At 44.9% G+C, this 17,590-nt stretch overlaps 1 protein-coding gene across 1 annotated transcript in view; it reads right to left on the bottom strand.

Annotated features, from left to right (window-relative positions):
- Positions 1-6,257, bottom strand: part of mirr (iroquois-class homeodomain protein mirror) — a 36,518-nt gene extending 30,261 nt beyond the window's left edge. Inside the window, exon 1 of the mRNA XM_089598298.1 lies at positions 6,058-6,257. Coding sequence (XP_089454424.1) covers positions 6,058-6,096 — 39 coding nt within the window. The 5' untranslated portion in view covers positions 6,097-6,257. The remainder of the gene's footprint in view (positions 1-6,057) is intronic.
- Positions 6,258-17,590: the final 11,333 nt, after the last annotated feature.

The following is a 17,590-nucleotide window of genomic DNA, read 5'->3' as shown; positions in this document are numbered from 1 at the left end:
GTCCCGTCTCGAAATAACACATCAAGGGTTTTTTTTTTTTTTTTTTTTTTTTTTTTGTATACTACACCCCATGATGTACGCACTTTTTAATCACGTATACAACAGCGTTTCGCGCTGTTTTCTACTACACACACACACACGATCCGTTGATTTTTCTCGTTAACCAACAACACAATATACGTATTTATAGCCCGACCGTCGGCGGCTCTTATAAAACACGCGCTCGGATTTTAATAGGCGCTCGTGCACGTATATAATATATTATAATGTCCATAGACGTATTACCCGCGCGTATATAAATTATTATCGGAGGCTATCTCTCGGCTGATTATAATATTGGAGCTCCCTTGCCTATATACACGCGCATACATCTCGGTGTTACCGCTCAATGCGCAATTTACATGTGCGCGCGCTCGTGCCTTTATCGCCAGTTGGGCTCGTGTAAAATATAGATTTTCTTAAAAGCCTTGTTTCTCATTTTCATCACGCGAAATCGAGCGCGCGCCCACACCCATACATACGTGTATGCTTTCCGGGTTTTCTTGGCCGGCTTCTTCTTTTAATATTATTATCATTTTTTTTTTTTTTTTTTCATTATTCTTGTGCTTTTATGTATTATCACAATTAGCAGCGCAGCGGCTAACTGATTTGGAGTGAATGAAAAATCGCACGGGACTCTCGGCGCTTGCTTTTTTTTAATTTAATTACCGAGTTTTGTATACGCTGCGAGGCAGGTGCTGTTGTTGTTGTTTTTTTTTTCTTCTCGTGTGCACGGCACATGTTGTAATGGCACTCGCTCGTGAATGTGATTAAGGAATCGCACGCTTCCCCTTGTACACCGCACCAACTCATCCCATTTTTCTCCAAACGAATCGGAATAACACACATTTTACGCGTAATGTATTCCATAATTTTATAGAAATATGCGCTCCGCTCCTCGTACGTAACATGCACTCGTTACACGCGAAAATCAAGATTCACGCGGTGTTTCACGCCTCATAAATAAAGTGTACATCTAATTAAAATAGAGGGGGGGGGGAAGGGAGGAAAAAAATATTCAAGTGCCTGGACGCAATCCTGTTCTCTCAGAGGCGATATTTTCAGTCGGTACGCGTATAGATTGTACGTAGGAATAAATTAATTTAAAAAGCACGAGTATACGAAAAGACGTCGCCATTTCAACGTGTATTTTTTTACGGAGAGTTGCATACGCGCGTGGATGCGTATAATAACCATAGAAAAAAGGCTAAAAACTTACAGGGGAAAAAAGTCATCACGACTATTGTAGAACCCGATACCTCCAGCCCGAGCATACATGAAATCATCGAAAACGAGTTTTGTCGACCTAAATTTTCACTTGAACAACTTGACGCTTCTCTGTATGTTTGTTGTAGCTATCTCGACGCAAAAATAAATAGACAATCGAACAGAGAGGATGTTTGAAACGGTATCTCTTCCAAGCCCGTCTCTCGATGTGTAAGCACCTCATGTAGCTTGCCATACGGATACGTGTACACGCATTGAAAAGCTCCTCGTCGCTTTGACACTGTGATCAATCGGGTGCTATTTTAATAAAAATTTACTTAGAAAAGTACCAAAGCCATCCGCCTGAAATAGAAGCGAATTTAAAAAAAAAAAAGAGAGAAATAAAATTCGATCGGACGAATAATTGTCATTCCGTCAGAATGTTTAATTGACACGTCTCGCGGCGTCGCCAAGCGGATGTGTGTTTCACCAAATGAAAGGGATCCATTAAGCGAACGCGCGAATGAATGGAAATCTTATCATTTACAGTCCATTAATAACAGGATACGAGTGAACCGATGAAAAATACCGTCGAGAGAGCTAACCGGCATCGGTGGAGGCAGTATTAGATTTGCCTTCATCAGCGCAACAGCATTTTCCGAGCAGGAGAACTTCAAGCGACGAGTGTATACTGGAATGAAGAAAAAAACAAAAAAAAAAACAAAAAAAAACAGAAGAGCAACCGGAAGCCGATAATTACCGGCAGAAACCAATGTACAGCCAACTCGATCAATTTCCGCAAATGCAGATGAATCGATCGAACAAAAGTGTATCGGATCGCAGAGAGCGGAGTTAAAGAGTCAGGTCCCGCTTCGAAAATAGAAAACCCGAGCAGTATTTCCCCCCTTTTCCATCCGACACCGAAAATGGAGAATTACTTTCCCGTTAATCGCCGAAAATATGTAAAGGCGCATACCACGCTCGGTCGAGCCGCGTATTATTCTCGATTAAAAGCGGTGACAGTCGAGCGCGGATTATAGCCCGATGGATCGCTCTGTCCCTCGACCGTACACGGTGTGTATACCGATGTCGGTGCTCCGGTGCTAAATTTACGAGCTACACGGGCATTTATTCATAAAAATCTAAAAATACGCGAAACGAGACCCTTCCGTACGTACACCATGTACACCCCGGCGTCCAGTTCTCGTGTTTTGCTTTGATAAATATGCGCGAGAACTATTTTTTTTCGATAATTTCCAACGCCAAGAGACGACGCTTTTTGCTTTGTCCCCTTCTGACCGTGATAAATTGGAACACTCGAGTTGATTATTTTGCGCCCACCTCGGAGAATCTTTGGAGGCGCGTGGAGAGATTTTCGAGACATTGTATTTGTGCAACACGGCATTTTTCGTCGCATATTTTAGCAAAACGGATCCATCGGTATCTCGTGTGGGGTGGAGTTGAATATCGATACGGGATTTATTGTGCAGTGTGTGCACATGTATACGCGCAGTTGGAGAACCGAAGCGAGACCGGTTTGGCGAGCGTAAATTATTGTCGCCTTTCAAAATATCAATTTGCCCCGGTAGTGTCTATTACACGAGTGCCTATATATATATATATATACAGAACGAAATACCCGCGATGTTAGACGCGCGCCTCGATCTACGGGGGACACGTTTACGTTTGTTTGTTTGTGCGCGTGACGAATCGCCCCTGGCGTGTTTGCGTGTTGTTGGAAGGGCGACGCATTTTTTACCTTCCAAAGAAGTGGAGTCATTGCTTCGGGAGTATCGAGTTTTAGGTGACTAATGCAGAATGACAATTAATCCATTGTATGTCACGGTGATATTTCTTGTCGATGGAGTTGTATACAAATTTCTGGAAAATGTATATTTTAGAGAGTAAGCGTGTGTGGTGCGACCAAAGTAAAATTGGAACGGTACGTCCGAAACTTGGCAGAGCCGCAAAGTTTTTATATTTATGGCACCGATATCTTAGCGGGTGGATTAGCTTGTTGACTGCTCTGTGGGTGTACCTCTGAGGTTGTTTGTTTTATTTATTTAGTTTTTTTCTTTTTTTTTTCAGTTTTCTCCTCGTAAATGCGTGTTCCTCTCGAAAAGTGCTGAAAAATTGGCCAATTCGCGTGACCATTCATTTTCACGCTTTTGTACCGTTTGTCCGATTTTTCATATTTCTCGGGTCCATAAATATTACTCAAACAATGTACATCACTGTTACAACAATTACGACTTCAATTAACTACATGTGAGGCCTAATTTGTCAAAGTTTTTGACGAGAAATAAACAATAATTTTGCCTTAAATTAACACGTGAGTCAAAAATTTTTTAAATTATCTTTTGCATCTAAAATTTTGGACCGTCAAAGGGTAGTAGAGTGATAGAGTACGTAGATAATTTGTTTACATAATGCCGTAATTAGCTTTTAAAAAAATTATCGCCCTGGAGTGAATAGTGAAATAAATAAAAAAACATTAAATATATTCATTTATCTGTGCAGGACAGAGCTCTGACGAGTGGTTTATACTGTTGACCTTAAATTTTCACAAGCACACAAAGGACGATCGATTTTTCTCTCGTATCATAATCTCTGCTCCACAAACACGCGTAACAGTGTATTTGGTTTTATTTTTGTTTTCTTCACATCCACATGGTGTTGATTTAAAAAAAAAAAAAAAAAGTTCAAGTTTTCTAAACACCCAAATAGTAATACCACAGTTAAACCAACAATGGCACATTTCTGTTCCGACACTTTTCGAGACGCGCCGACCATATAGTTCACAGTTCTCCAACCAAAGTCCCAAAATCAACTTGGATACGGACGAATTCAGAAGCCACTCAATGAATTTTTTAATAACCATCACGTATACAAGACGCACACCCACACACAAACACAATCACCCACGAGAGCGCAACACGTACGCGTGCATGCCTATACGGCCATACAAGAGAGGAGGAGGAGGAGGAGGGGGTGGTACACGTGTGTGCTCGGTTAATGCGAGCTCCGACATCCTTTAAGGCCTGCCAACGCAACGGCTCTCTGTGCGCGCACGGTTTAGCAAGTGTAATACACACACACACCTACAGCAATTTGCGCAAGCTACTAGCCTATCGACAAGACGACGGGAGGGAGGAAGAGGGATGAGTATCCGTGTCATTAGGCTCCGTACCCTTGATTTACAGCCGCAAAAATCTCGCCTTCGTTTAATTCGGCCGTTTCGCTTCTCCCACCCCTGTATACCCATGGTATAATATACGTATACACTATGCCTCAACAGACTCGTTTCGCAAGCTCTCTCGCCGATTGTCATACACTGACTATACGTGTATGCTCTCCTTGGAGCTATAATTTTGTCGCAAGATTAGCTTTTCAATATATACGTCGCGAGTGTGTAACTGTGTACTTGTATAATACGTTATACACCATGTATCTGCACACCCTCGAGCAGAGGACAAGAAGGGCAAGGAGGAAGGGGACCTGTATTTTCTTCAGCTGCTATATGGGTGGCGATTTTTCGCGCATTGATTTACGCGATTGTTGTGCTGCCGACGATTGCCTTTTTGCGCTCCACCGACGATAATTTATAGATGCTGCGACTTGATTTTATTACCAAGTCTCGTGGCTGCTGTACCTATACACTCCATAATATACGTACACACGCTTCTTTCGCCACTTGGAAAAACCTGCGATGCTGTATGGTTTATAACACGTGCACGTGTGTGCGTGGCGAAAAAAGTACGGGACATAAATTATAACACGTGAGCGGACATAATGAGGTGTGCTTTAAAAATAATTGAATTTTGTAAGGCGTTCTCGAATTGCATATATATATATATAGCGTTGTTGTCGCGGCTGTTGCAGCTGAGTTATAGAGCACGATGGAGGTTATAATTACGCTCAACGTCTATACCACCAGGTGGTATATTTTGTTACATTGGGGAACGAGATAAATTAGCCATTTGTTTAATTGAGGCTGTATATCAATCAGCTTTTTATTGGGCTGGCAATTGGTTGGGTTCAAGAAATAAAATTGGGCCATTGCAACGATTTTTCGAGCCTCTCGTGCCAATGTAACAACTTTCGAATGTTATTTTGCACATTTTGTCTGCCCTTGTGTTCTATAAGTGTACGCAGAATCAATACAATTTTGTTTTTTTAGTTGTTCCGATGTATCGGCACTTTGAGTGAAATTTTTCTACGTTTTTTTTTTTCAGGGGGAACGTTAAAACGCGGAGAAAGTCACGCAGGCTGGAGCACTTACAGTTTGATTTTTCAAGAATCGACGCGCATAAAACTTTGATGGGTCCACGTATCTGGTAAGTTTTTCATGATATTTCCAACACATTGACGTTAAACTATAAAAACATGAAAGTTTGGTGTGGTTATCGTATTAATATTGATAAAAATTGCAGAGGTAGAAACGAATGGTTGTCCTGTTATATGGTGCCAAGTCACCCTGGTTTTCACGCAAACCAACTTGCCGTAGGCTAAAAAGATCACTAGTTAGTACGCACGAAAAAATACTGTATTTGTATAATTTTTGCACGAGAAAGAAATGAAGATCTGACGTTTATATACTGCCACATTTCTAGCCTTCAGATGATCCCGATGGTTTGTACTACTCTAGCAACCATTAATAATTGTATATAGTCTCTAAATTAATTTGTTCAATGAAAGGTAAGAAGTAAACCGAGAAAAATCTACGCGTCGGAGAAACAAAAAAAAAATAGATAGAAAGAGGACCGTTTGGTGGGGCGAATTGCTCGCGTTTCGAGATATTCGTCGACTCACCTGTAAATTTGGCGATCCTCTGAAGGAGAACTGTGACATGATGCGTCGGCCGCGAAGGGGCCGCGATCCACGGGGAACACCCACTACGCTATCATCGTATCGTCTTTCCCGTCCACATGCATTTACGTAAAAACCACTACGTCTCGATCAAACGATCTCCTCCTCCCACCACCTACATGTATGGATACACAAAATTGGCACACGCGCTCTCCCAAGACCGATTTTTGGTACTGCACACCGACGAAACAGAGTGTATGTCCCTCTCGGCACGTCAACGCAGCATATTCGCGAAATCGATTATTTTGCGCTCGTAGCGCATCGTAAGCGCTAATTTTTTGCGGAAACGTGTCGAGGACCAGCTGCTTTGCATCTCGCAGACACTCAACTGGAACTCGCCACGGTTCTTTTTCCTCTTCTTTCGCTCGCAACCATCGTGCTCTTTTTTTTTTTAAATTACATTATGTTTTACACTATGGACGAGGAGGTTGGTTTATCGTGCAGGTGTCGAGATAGTGGAGAGAGTTGGAGTAACCCCCAACGGGATGAAAAACAACACACGTACCTTCCGGCGCACACCCCCTTTAACATCCCATGCAGCCGGGCGACCTTGAATCCCTGTCTCCTCCAGTATATTATATTATCGCACTCTGCAGTCTGCTCTCACCGGGTAATATAATATTATATATGTATATTGTCACTGTTCAATCATTGGAGCAATTCGTGATAGATTTTCTCTCTTCTCGTTGACGAAGCAAACCAATTAACCAAAAACAAAATATATATACATCAACACGACACGAACCAGCACATCCGCGTTTCACTTGTCAGTACAATTATATCGTTCACTTTCTTGGTTCTAATATCCCGTTTTTTTTGTTTTTTTTTTCTCGTTCTGGAACAGTTTTGGAGCCTCTCGGTGTTTACGTGTGATCGTGTTCATGTAAAATGAGTACGAGTGTTCACATTGTTGTAGCCACGACGAGGTTGACACTATACGTTACAATACACCAGCAGCAACGAAACATTGAGCACCAGAAACTCGCGCCACATCAGTTGTAACACACGAGAGCAACTAAACACACGAAGGAAAAAATGTATCGAGATAAAGAGAGAGACGGGCGAAGGGAAGGTGAGGTATATAGAAAAGCCGCAGCTGAAAGCGGCTACAGCGGCAGCGGCCAGATCTCCGATCGGCGCGCCAGCTATGATCGGTCACGACTATCGTCCTCCGAAACGTCGTTTCTTTTCGACGGAATCCAGTCCGGTCTGCTGCTGCCACTGGCTCTCTCTTTCTCTCTCTCTTCTCCCCCGTTCGTTCTTCTTTCTGTTCGCCGCATCTATCTGTCCCTTTCTTTCTCTCTTTCCCTGCCACTGCTACACGCGTGTGTATGGTATAAGCGTGCGCGCGCGAACGCCACTCTCCGGCGTACGTGTGCTTGCGCGTGAGAGTGTGTCGCCCAGCAGCAAAAGGTGGCGGTGCGGGGAGGGGGTAAGCGGAGAGAGGAGAGCGCGAGCAAAAAGCAGCAGCGGCAACGACAACGACGACTAACGCGGTGGGGCAGAGTGGCGCCCAACAAGGACGGAGCTACGCAACCGTCTCCCCCCACCTCCCGCGCATGGGAGCACGTGGTGGGGATTCGTTCAGCTCTCTTGGCTCTCTCCCTGTATTTGTCGCGCGACTATATAGTGTACGTGCATACATGCGCGCGTACCCGGTTCAGGGTGGTGATGGTGATCCACTGGGAGGGAGGGAGAGGTGCGCCTTGTACAACACACTTCTCTCTGTTCGGTGACACTGTATATACGCGTATACGACTTCACTCTTCACTGCGTGTTTGCGTGTGTCCATGTGCTCACCAACACTGCACTGACATCATACACAAGTTTGTATGATGCAGGGTGCTCGAACACAGTTACAGCTGTGTTGCACGCATATATATGCAGAGCAGTCGTATAGGGGTCTGGTCCGCGAATCAGTAGTAACAGTCAATGGACAGCAGACATGTGTGCGCTCGCAGTAGAATCGGACCGCGATGTGTAAGACAGAGTTGACATCGTGGCCCTGCCTTGGTAGACGACAAACGCTTCGACAAAAAACTATGAAACGTACAAGCAGTATAACACCACAGCCATGATCTACGTGAATCGATCGCAGACGTTGGTTGCATTGATATATAAGTACACCCACTCGATGGTATATCACGTTTGCTGCAGCCGTAGCGAGCGAGAGAAGAAGGAAAGCTCGGGTCTCCTTCGGTGTTAGGCGCCAAGTACAAACTGGCGTGGCGTGCAGGCATCAGAGTGAGTGTAGCTCGTACACGGCTTGTGTAGCGCTTGTAGCGGTAGAGTATATACTTATAGTAGCCAACGCGCAGAGCGTGTAACTCGGTGGCAGGGCATGCTATACACACTTTGGCTCGTATAAGCCTCCTTCTCGCTCTTATTTCTACCCCGCCTAGCTCCGTCCCATTCTTTCCCACCCGAGAGACCCTTTCTCCGTGCCCAGCGGCTTGACTGTGTGTTGCTTCGAGTGCAACGAGTGCGAGGAAAAGGGAGACAATCTCCCCTCCAGTCATCGCGTTCTCGCTCCTTTTTTTTTTTGTTTTTTTTTTTTTTGTTTGCGAGTACCGAACGTGCCGAAGGGGCGGCACTGCACGCGGGGCAGGTAATCACCCAGGTACCCACTATAAACCGGGAGCCACCGCGGTATGTTCCACAAGCTGTCTTCTTTCCTCTCCGCGCACATATACATTGACCCCCCCCCCACCTACTCTCTCCTGGTTTCCTTGCGTGCCCGGTATTCTCATCACGTACACTCGCTCGGGCTTATACCTACTCCACGGGGGTTACTGTGAAAAAAAGAAAAAAAAAAAAAAAGGGATAGAAGAAAGAGATAGAGCGGGAGCGCGTGCACGGGGGAAGGCCGCACTTACGTACGATGACCGTTGATAGTAGTCTCAAGCGAGTATACACAGCCGACAGATCGCGTTGTAGCTACATACACCAGTGTATTATACATATACGTGAGTATTACTTGCAGCGAACAAGTGGGGCTCGTGCACTCTGGGGGGGGGGGAGAGAGGGAAGATTGAGCGAGAGGCCACTAAACTGTACGCTGGTACACGCTTACGTCCATCTTCGTCGTCGCAGTGTATGTACAGTCCATATAGGTATACTACTCTGCAATGCTGGTGGTGGTGGGGGTGGCAATTGTCACCGTGGTTCTTTTCTCTTTGCTTACCTGCAGCCTGCCGGGCGAGGTAGGGGCGGGGGGAGGGGGAGCAATTTTTGCAAGGCGGTTTGTTCTGCACCTATATACATACTATAAGTACTCCTTGCTGCCGATGCATGTTCCTCTCTCTCGCTCTCCCTTTCTCGTCCCTTCTCCCTCGAATGGGAGGTACCGGCAGCTGCGAAACCAAGAGTGGGGGCAACCGTTGGGCGCCACCTCTCTTTCATTCTTTCTCTCTGTCGTTGAGCTGTATCTTTAGCACGCGTATAATAACACATATACGTACACTCGCAGCTAGCTCGTTGTACTTGTGGTGGTGGTATATGTATAGTAGCGGTGGCTGTGTTTCTCTAGCTCGCGAGAGATATCACGCTCGGGGAGAGCGAACGAGGCGGTTAGCACCGGCAAACGCGACAATAAAATACGCGCTTCTCTCCATCTCACCCCCTTTTGCCTACTACTTCGCATCCCCTCTGCTCGTGGACCTCACTTTTTTTTTTCTTGCAGGCCATCTCCCACCCTCCTTCCAGCAGAGCTCCGAGTTTTTCCCTTCGCTCCTGCGCTCGCAAGCGTATAGCGTCGAGGGCAAGGGGGATGAAATGATATCGTCCTTGTCGCTGGGCGCGGGTTATCGCTTGCCTGTTGGAGGTAGAGAGCTTTAGCGAGAGAGAGAGAGAGGGGGGGTTTGAGTGGGGAGTAAACTACACGACAATTTTAGTTCGATGGATCCGAAAGTTTAGCCAGCGCTGGCGGCGCTTTACTTGCATCGGTGACTCCTTCGCCGGTAGTTTGTTCGGTACCTCCCACCCTCTATACCCCTTCTGCTTGCACTTGCACCCTAGAGAGATCCCGTGGCTCACCCCCCCCCCCCCCACTGTATGTGCAACGATTGCTCCGTGCTTGTAGGTATTGTACTGCGACTACTACAGGTACTAGCATACCTCGGTCTTCCTTTGCCTCGACGTGCGCTCTCTGGGTAACCTTCTTCGACATAACCGCATGTTTTCTCTTTTTCCTTGCCTTACCACTCTCCCTCGCTCACCCCTCCTCCCCTACTCCTATCTTTATCCACTAGTGTGTTCCGTGTACGTGTGCGCTTTAACATGGGCCATGTACTACGCCACACAAGAGCCCAGGAGTTGCCGTAGCTTTTGTTACCGAGCCTCCACGCTCAAGATACTTTTACATTAATGCCTAACCTGTTTCTTTTAAGATCCCATTACTCGGATTGGAAGGGTACTTTTTTTTTCCACAACAATTTCAGTCGCTTGTAGTCGTAGGTCATATCTTGGGGACTTTTTGAGTTTTATCTCGAGGAAGACGACTGGTATACATTTTGTGACCACGATTTTCACAACACAAGAATTTGTTGGACTCAGTTTATCTAAAGTGTATTTGTTGCATTACTCTTTTGTGTTTTTGTTTCTCTATTGATGTGTCATTATAGTTTTTTTTTTTTTTTTATTGATTGTTGGAAAAATACTTCAAAGTATATCAACAGCAGAAAATAATATTAAAGAACATGAGATGAGTAATTTAAATTCAAATGGGGATGATTGTTTCGGTTGCTTCATTAAAATGAGGCAGTGATACTTTTACCCAAACTTAATTTATGAACAGTGTTGCCATCATCTGTTCCGACGCAGAGTTACCTTACCGTGCGATTAATAGTGAATTATGCAAACAAGCCTCGAATGCTACATCGCGTTGACGATGAAGAAAAAATAATCCCTCTGGCAAACAAACTTTTAGCAACATGGTCGTAGAGTGTGGTAAGAACAGCTGCGACGAATCCACGACTTCTCGAGTGGTCGGAAATGGAAACTGAAGGAATCCTCTCGGCCGAAACTCGAGGAAACTTCGCACCGAATAAACTTCACGGTGGCGTGCTTCGGCGTCGTTCCGCTCAGAGGGCAGCAAAGCTCAATGCGAGCGGCCACAGATCGGCCAAGTGGCATTTTTTTTATTGTTTCACCCGCCGCAAGGAGAGAGAAAACGAGAAAAGAGTGGCGGAGCAAGAGAGAAAAAAGGGGCGGTTCAGGGGGACGGGCCGCTGCGAAGGAGGGAGGCGTCAAGGGGACGGTTAGCTCCGGCCCCGGCCCCCCTTCACAGCAAGAAAAATCGCTTAGGTGGGAGAGGGGCCAGCGAGCTGCGCCGTTTTTTTTCTTTTCACGTGCGTGTACACGAATACTCGTTCATTTGTACACTGCACTGTTCAAAATTTCATTAATAAAAACATTTTTTAAAATTCATAAAAATAGTTAATCACAACAACAACACTGAGTTACGATTATTAAAACACCCAATCACTTTATAATTCCAATTGTTTAATTAACTTTGTATCATGTTTTTTGTTTTTTTTTTTTTATAATTGAGTAGGCATCATAGAGTTGACGAGATGAAAATGCGAGCCTGTGTTGGTTCACCAAAGTTGCAGGACTTGCAAAAATTACCTCACCGGTAGTGAAAGAGAGAGGGGGGAGATATCGTGTCAGCCCCCCACTTCCATCTTCCCCCTCTGTCGCGAAAAGTAGACTCGGTACTCGTTGGCTGCTTCGAGCCGCACTTTTTTCCCCTCCACGTGCCCAGCTAGTGGGCGCGTTAGCATCTCGCCCCGCCCACGCCAGCCTTACCCCCACCTTCAACTCGTTCCATCTCGCTTCGTTAGCCGTGTCGTCGCCTCGTTTTCTCTCGCTCCGTATCGTCGCGCTCTCTCTTTCCCGTGTACTCCCCGTCGGTGAAAAAGGGGACGTCGCAGCGAAACCGGCAAGTGGGAGACACGGGCTGACTTTCAGCTTGGCTTACTACGGCTCCGCCGCTGCTTCGAGGATATCCACGCGCGCGCTGCTTCGCGCCTGTCTTTCTCACACTTCTTCTCGAAGCGGCCACGCGCCGAGGACCAGGACGAGGAGGATTACGCTGTTGGATACATATATGGAGAAGAGATGATAGCAGGATCGAGAGGAGGTATAACATTGTACACGTATAGTGCAGCTATTTGTTGATGCTGTTATTGAAGATTCGTTGTGCTAGGAGGTGCGGGGACATTGTTCAACCCGTGAAGAACTGACAAACTGTGTGGCGACGGCTATTGTGTGCGATAAGTTTTTTTTACGAATTGCAAGTAAGTGGTGCGCACCATGAATCGTACAATTGCGAGTTTGGGTTTTATTCGTCGTTGAGGAAAGGACGTAAGAAGTGTTTTTATTCTTTACGGTTCTACTTTTTTTTTTATTTATTTTTTTTATTTTCGCGTCTCACAATATCTAGTAAGAGTGTACTGCTTTGTTGAGAAAATAAAATTTCTCTTGTTTAATCATCGATAAAAATTTCATGCAATTTTTTGTAAACTTGCTATTCACTTGTATTGATTAGTTTTATTTTTTCAGGGGTAATCATTTAAGTACTTTATAACTCATTCGCATGAAAATCGTTAGTAAAAAATCGTTAATTTTATTTGTATTGAAATCTTCAGTCAACATGATTAAATTGTCAAACGATTGGACTCTTGTGTGGTAGTAACAACCTTTGTATTTGTAAAAGTAAAGCATAATAAATTGACAAACCGTAAAAAGACGCGAGTGCAAAAGGATGACGACGAAATTAGCGGTCGTCCTCGTTGACGCGCGCCGTGCCGTCGCTAGATTGGCGAGTGTGGTGGTTATACCCTGCAACAGCTGGACTCGCGAGTACACCGTCCCGACGATTAATAGGCCATTGTTGAATGAGTGGGACCACCGTGTACGTGGTATTACGTAGTTGTAACCTATACTCGTTACGGATTCTGTATAGAAAACGTTAAGTGACAATCGGTAGCCGTACGCCGATGTTGCAATTATTATAAATAATCTCGGAATAAGCCTACAAACTCGGACAAACGACATTCCGCTTTGGTGAATAATAAACGCACCACGGCATCCCTAATTGCCGTATTGAAAGCAAACGTGGCTCTCTTTTAAATCACTCGCGCCGCCAAATGCGGAGTAATTCAACTGCAGCTCTACACTATACACGCTTCGATCGGACTAGTGGTGCAAGTATAATATAAGGTACATTGTGAGAAGCGGCAATTAATGGCGGATTGTGGGGAGAGCATGGACTGCGCAACAATGTAAAATGTATACACGTGCTTGCAGCGATCGGTTCGGTAGCTAATTGAATGTTTAGGTGTACACGAGTGTGCGTCATCGAAGGAATTTTCATGGAGGCATCGATTACCATGGAAACCTACGTTTATACAACTGAATAGACATTTTTGTATCCTGTGCGGTTGTTCTTTGGAATTTGTAATACGGAGTTGCGAAATTCTTCCCTGATTTGCATAATTAAACGTTTCAGGATAAAAGAACGTGTAACCAATGGGCTATTTTATTCATGCGAATAAAAATGTACGAGGATCGTTTGGATTCCTCGATAGTATTTTGTATATTGTTGCTTGTAAAAATTATAAAAAAAAGAATGTGAATTTCCCATTTAGGTGTACATTGAGCGCACATCGTCAAAGGAAATGTTGCATGTAACAACTGATTTATTGATGTATTCTTTGAATTGTCATCTTCCCACAAAACATATTTCAGGTTCCTGAAGATACCTCTACCTTTCAAGATGTACTTTGTCCGACGATTATGTATAAAAATGGCATTGTAAAATGAAAAAACTGTCATGACTTTCAACAATTATTGGGACTACAACTGTTGTACATTCAATTCTAGCAGTTGTTTCATTCTTGGCCCACTTTTGACATGTTTTCCCCAAAAATTAACAATTGTAGATCCACTACAACCGAAGACCGAGACAAAGTCGAAAATTCATCGTTCAGGTGGCAGCACGATTCAGTGTTTGAAAGCACACGTCTTCAAAACTTGAATCCTTAAGTAGGTATAATGGTGAGTATGAGAAGAGAATGAGGGAGGGGGGAGTCGGCCTATTACGGTACGATCTCCTTCTCTCCTATAGGGAACGGAGGTAAGACTACGGTGCCACCTCTGTCTATATCTCCTTCTTGCTCTACATCTTGCAGAGCAGAGCACAATATCTCTCGGTACAAGAGTGGGGGGGGGAAAGGTGCGCATGGCGCGGTGGTGGGAGGCAATTGGAGCTCCGGAGGGGAAAAACAGCGCGATGGTTTCACCCCCACCTCTCCAATCCAGCTCACGCTTCTCCCGCCCTCTGTCACGCTTGTTGCGAGAGCCGAACGGAGGGGGGAGTGTATATGTACAGCCCAGTCATCGTGTGCTATGCAATAAGGTTCTCTCTCCCCCCCCCTCTTTTTGGGGGATGGATGGAAGCCACGGCGATTTCACGTTTGCGTGTTTTTATTTGGACATAATAGACGTACACTGTGCAATGCAAAGCGTGTAATTGCATATGTCGGCCTCTGATGTGTTAACAGGACAAATTGCACGTGCCTAGGAGTTATGCGCGGTATGTGCAAACAGTACTCGAGACTCCGGGGATTTTATACACGTGTACCGTGTATACACGTATGAGGATGCAATAATCCCCTAACACACGTGACAAGAGCAGGACATGAGTTTGTGTAAAGTGCAAGGTTGTGAGTGAACGTTCCTCAAACTTTTTTATACACTCCATGATTCTTATTTGATTAGTGCAGAAATAATATTGCAGCACTTGTGAATAGTTGGTTGCCGTTCTCTCGGGGTATTGTGGTGGGGCGAAGAGGGGGTGGGGCTATAGATCTCAAAGAGGACAAAAGTTCCCTGGAATTGCAACAGAGCGCGCACTCGTGGAACTTGCCTCGGAAACCTCCTCGCGCTAGCCCGGCTATACTACCGACGGAGACGAGGCTAACCCACCTATGATAGAAAGAAGGAGAAGTACAACATCCCTTCTGCCTTTGTATTAGGCAAGTTTTTCCTCTACGACGGGGTAAGTGCGGGCCGAACCAACGTTTTTTTTTTTTTTTTTTTTGTTTTTTTCATGCTCATAGGGGTGAGAGCAAGTCAACCAAAGGGAAGGGTGAATCCATATCAAGAGACGTGACAGCTGAGGGGATGCGTGGTGGTGGACTAAATTTTTCATTCATTCTAGTTCACGTCGAGTGTTGAAATCGGTTATTGTCTATTGTCCAACACTTGTGTCAATGAAGAATATCGCAAGTCATGGTATTTTCCAAATGTTGGAGAAAAAAGGTAAAAATATCTCTGGGATCTGGATCACGCGATCGTATCGCCGTAAATTGCAAGTAACGCAAAACAAACTCACTTCCCAATACACGGTTGGATAACGTGTGACACAGGCGAGCAATTGAGTGTCCATCGATAACCCAACACTTGTATATGTTATTGGAATATCGAATCGCGTGCGTGGCATTGATTTTCAGAATACACACACACACACACACACACACACCGGCACAGTCAACGGGCGAGTAGCTTTGGCACGCTGGGTGTGTATTAATTACAGAGCTTTCGCTCGCGCCTCCTTATACTGTATATAATTAATGGGCTGTGCGCGTACGCGAGCAAGCAAGCGCGTGTACTTACACAAATCGTATCGATTCCCCGAGAGAGATTAACCACATGCCTTATCGCGCATCCAGTCTTATTTTTTTCCTTTTTTTTAACTTTATTTTCTTACTCAACACTGTAGAGACATCTGAGCTGTGGTTAAAATAGAAAAATACCTCGCGATAGTAACGCGCAAATGAAAAGCTTGTCCAAACCTTTTTCTTAATGATAACCATCAACACGAGTTGCGTTGGAAGTAGATGGATGTAGAGAGGGAGAGGTATACGTACACTGTTCGAGTAAAGAGAAACAAAATTCGCAACCCTTTAGGAGAGCCAGTTTCGAAAGTTTTCCCGCGCTCCGTTGAGCCGGGGAACAAAGGGAGGGTAGTAACTGTACGCAAATTGGCAAAGTTAGCCTCGGGGATCGTTCAAAGATTCATTTGCCCGGAGCGGCTCTTCGCTGCTGCTAGGCGCGATATTAATGCGTAACTTTTGAGAAGACGAATTTCGCCGAGGCCTCCCGGGTCTTGGGAGTGTCTACTCGGCTGCAGTGCTCCGACATAATATTTATACTTTAACGAAACTTCTTGGGCTATGGTGACTCGTACACTTGTGCCTGCTTTTTGAAAGTTTTGACCGAGACAAAGGACACGCGTAGATTGTTGGGATTGAATTGAGAATAAATAAAGTGAGCACTAGCGGGAGCAGAGTGTTTGCGAAGTATAGAGATGTATAGCTGAAATAGACAGACAGCGTGACGATTTTTTGGTAGAATTTTTTCCTTTGCCCCGGAGAGTCACGTCGATAAGCCCAGAAGTGAGTACAGAAGAAGCAAAACAGAGATAAGCCAAATGGCAGCGGCAAAAGTTCTCTTTGAAGCCGATGCGACGCTATCGCGGCTGATTATCGGGAACCGATCGCTATTTGATTTGCCGTGCTATGTGGGCACTGCGCGCTTCGCTTACACTGTAGACCGAGGCGACGACGCGTGATATAAGTGTCTCTTTCTCTCTATTTTTTTTTCCCTCTTCCATAGTCGAGAATCGGATGTACATATTATGTTTAACCAGGTGATTTAGTAATTGACTCGCGAGAGATAAAAATCAATTTTCGCACTCGATCGAATAGACACAGTCAGCGATTTGATTTTCGTATCGAATACTTGTCAGATTTTTCGTTAAATTCGCGCCCAGATACATACCATATTTGATAAAAAAACTCCGCGAGCATCGATAGTATCGATTCTTTTCAAGACTGTATTTTCAACCTTTGCAGGATTGATTTCCAAAGAATCATATGGAAATTCATTTTAAATAACGTATACAGTGACGATAAAGCCAGAAAACGGCCCAGGGTCTGGCCGGTGTATATTCTACCGATCAACCCATCGTGGGCAGTAAAACACAGGGCTCGGCAGTATTTGTCGATTAATCGGCAAACCGATGCGTTAATTTTTCCCTCGGACGAATATGCAAAGCCAGACCGATCTCCCCATGGTTGAAAAAAAAATTCTCTCAAAGGATACGATGTCGAAAAAAAAAAAAAAAAAAAAAAAAAAAAAAAAAATTGGGGAATAAAAAAGAGGAAGCAGATGAGAGCCGATGGTGATTTATCGGAGGAGGCGTCATATCGAATCGGCAGCGTTCGGCGTCAGGAAAACGGCGGTGACATCAAAAAGCCCAGAGTCCGGCTCTCCGTATTAAACAAACACACGGGTAATAACGAAGGGAGGGAGGAGAGGGGCTCGTGTGGCAAATGTGGAAAACGGAGATGAGAAGAGGAGAGCCGCCGGTGTGGCGTTAATTAAGCGAAGCGTGAGATCGGCGGGT

The sequence above is a fragment of the Copidosoma floridanum genome, unplaced genomic scaffold, assembly GCF_036245765.1.
Source record: "Copidosoma floridanum isolate Cflo_tuat_1 unplaced genomic scaffold, Cflo_Japanese_pri ptg000006l, whole genome shotgun sequence".
Classification (NCBI taxonomy): domain Eukaryota; kingdom Metazoa; phylum Arthropoda; class Insecta; order Hymenoptera; family Encyrtidae; genus Copidosoma; species Copidosoma floridanum.
The sequence above is the reverse complement of the archived record's forward strand: the minus strand, read 5'-3'. Positions and strand labels throughout refer to the sequence as shown.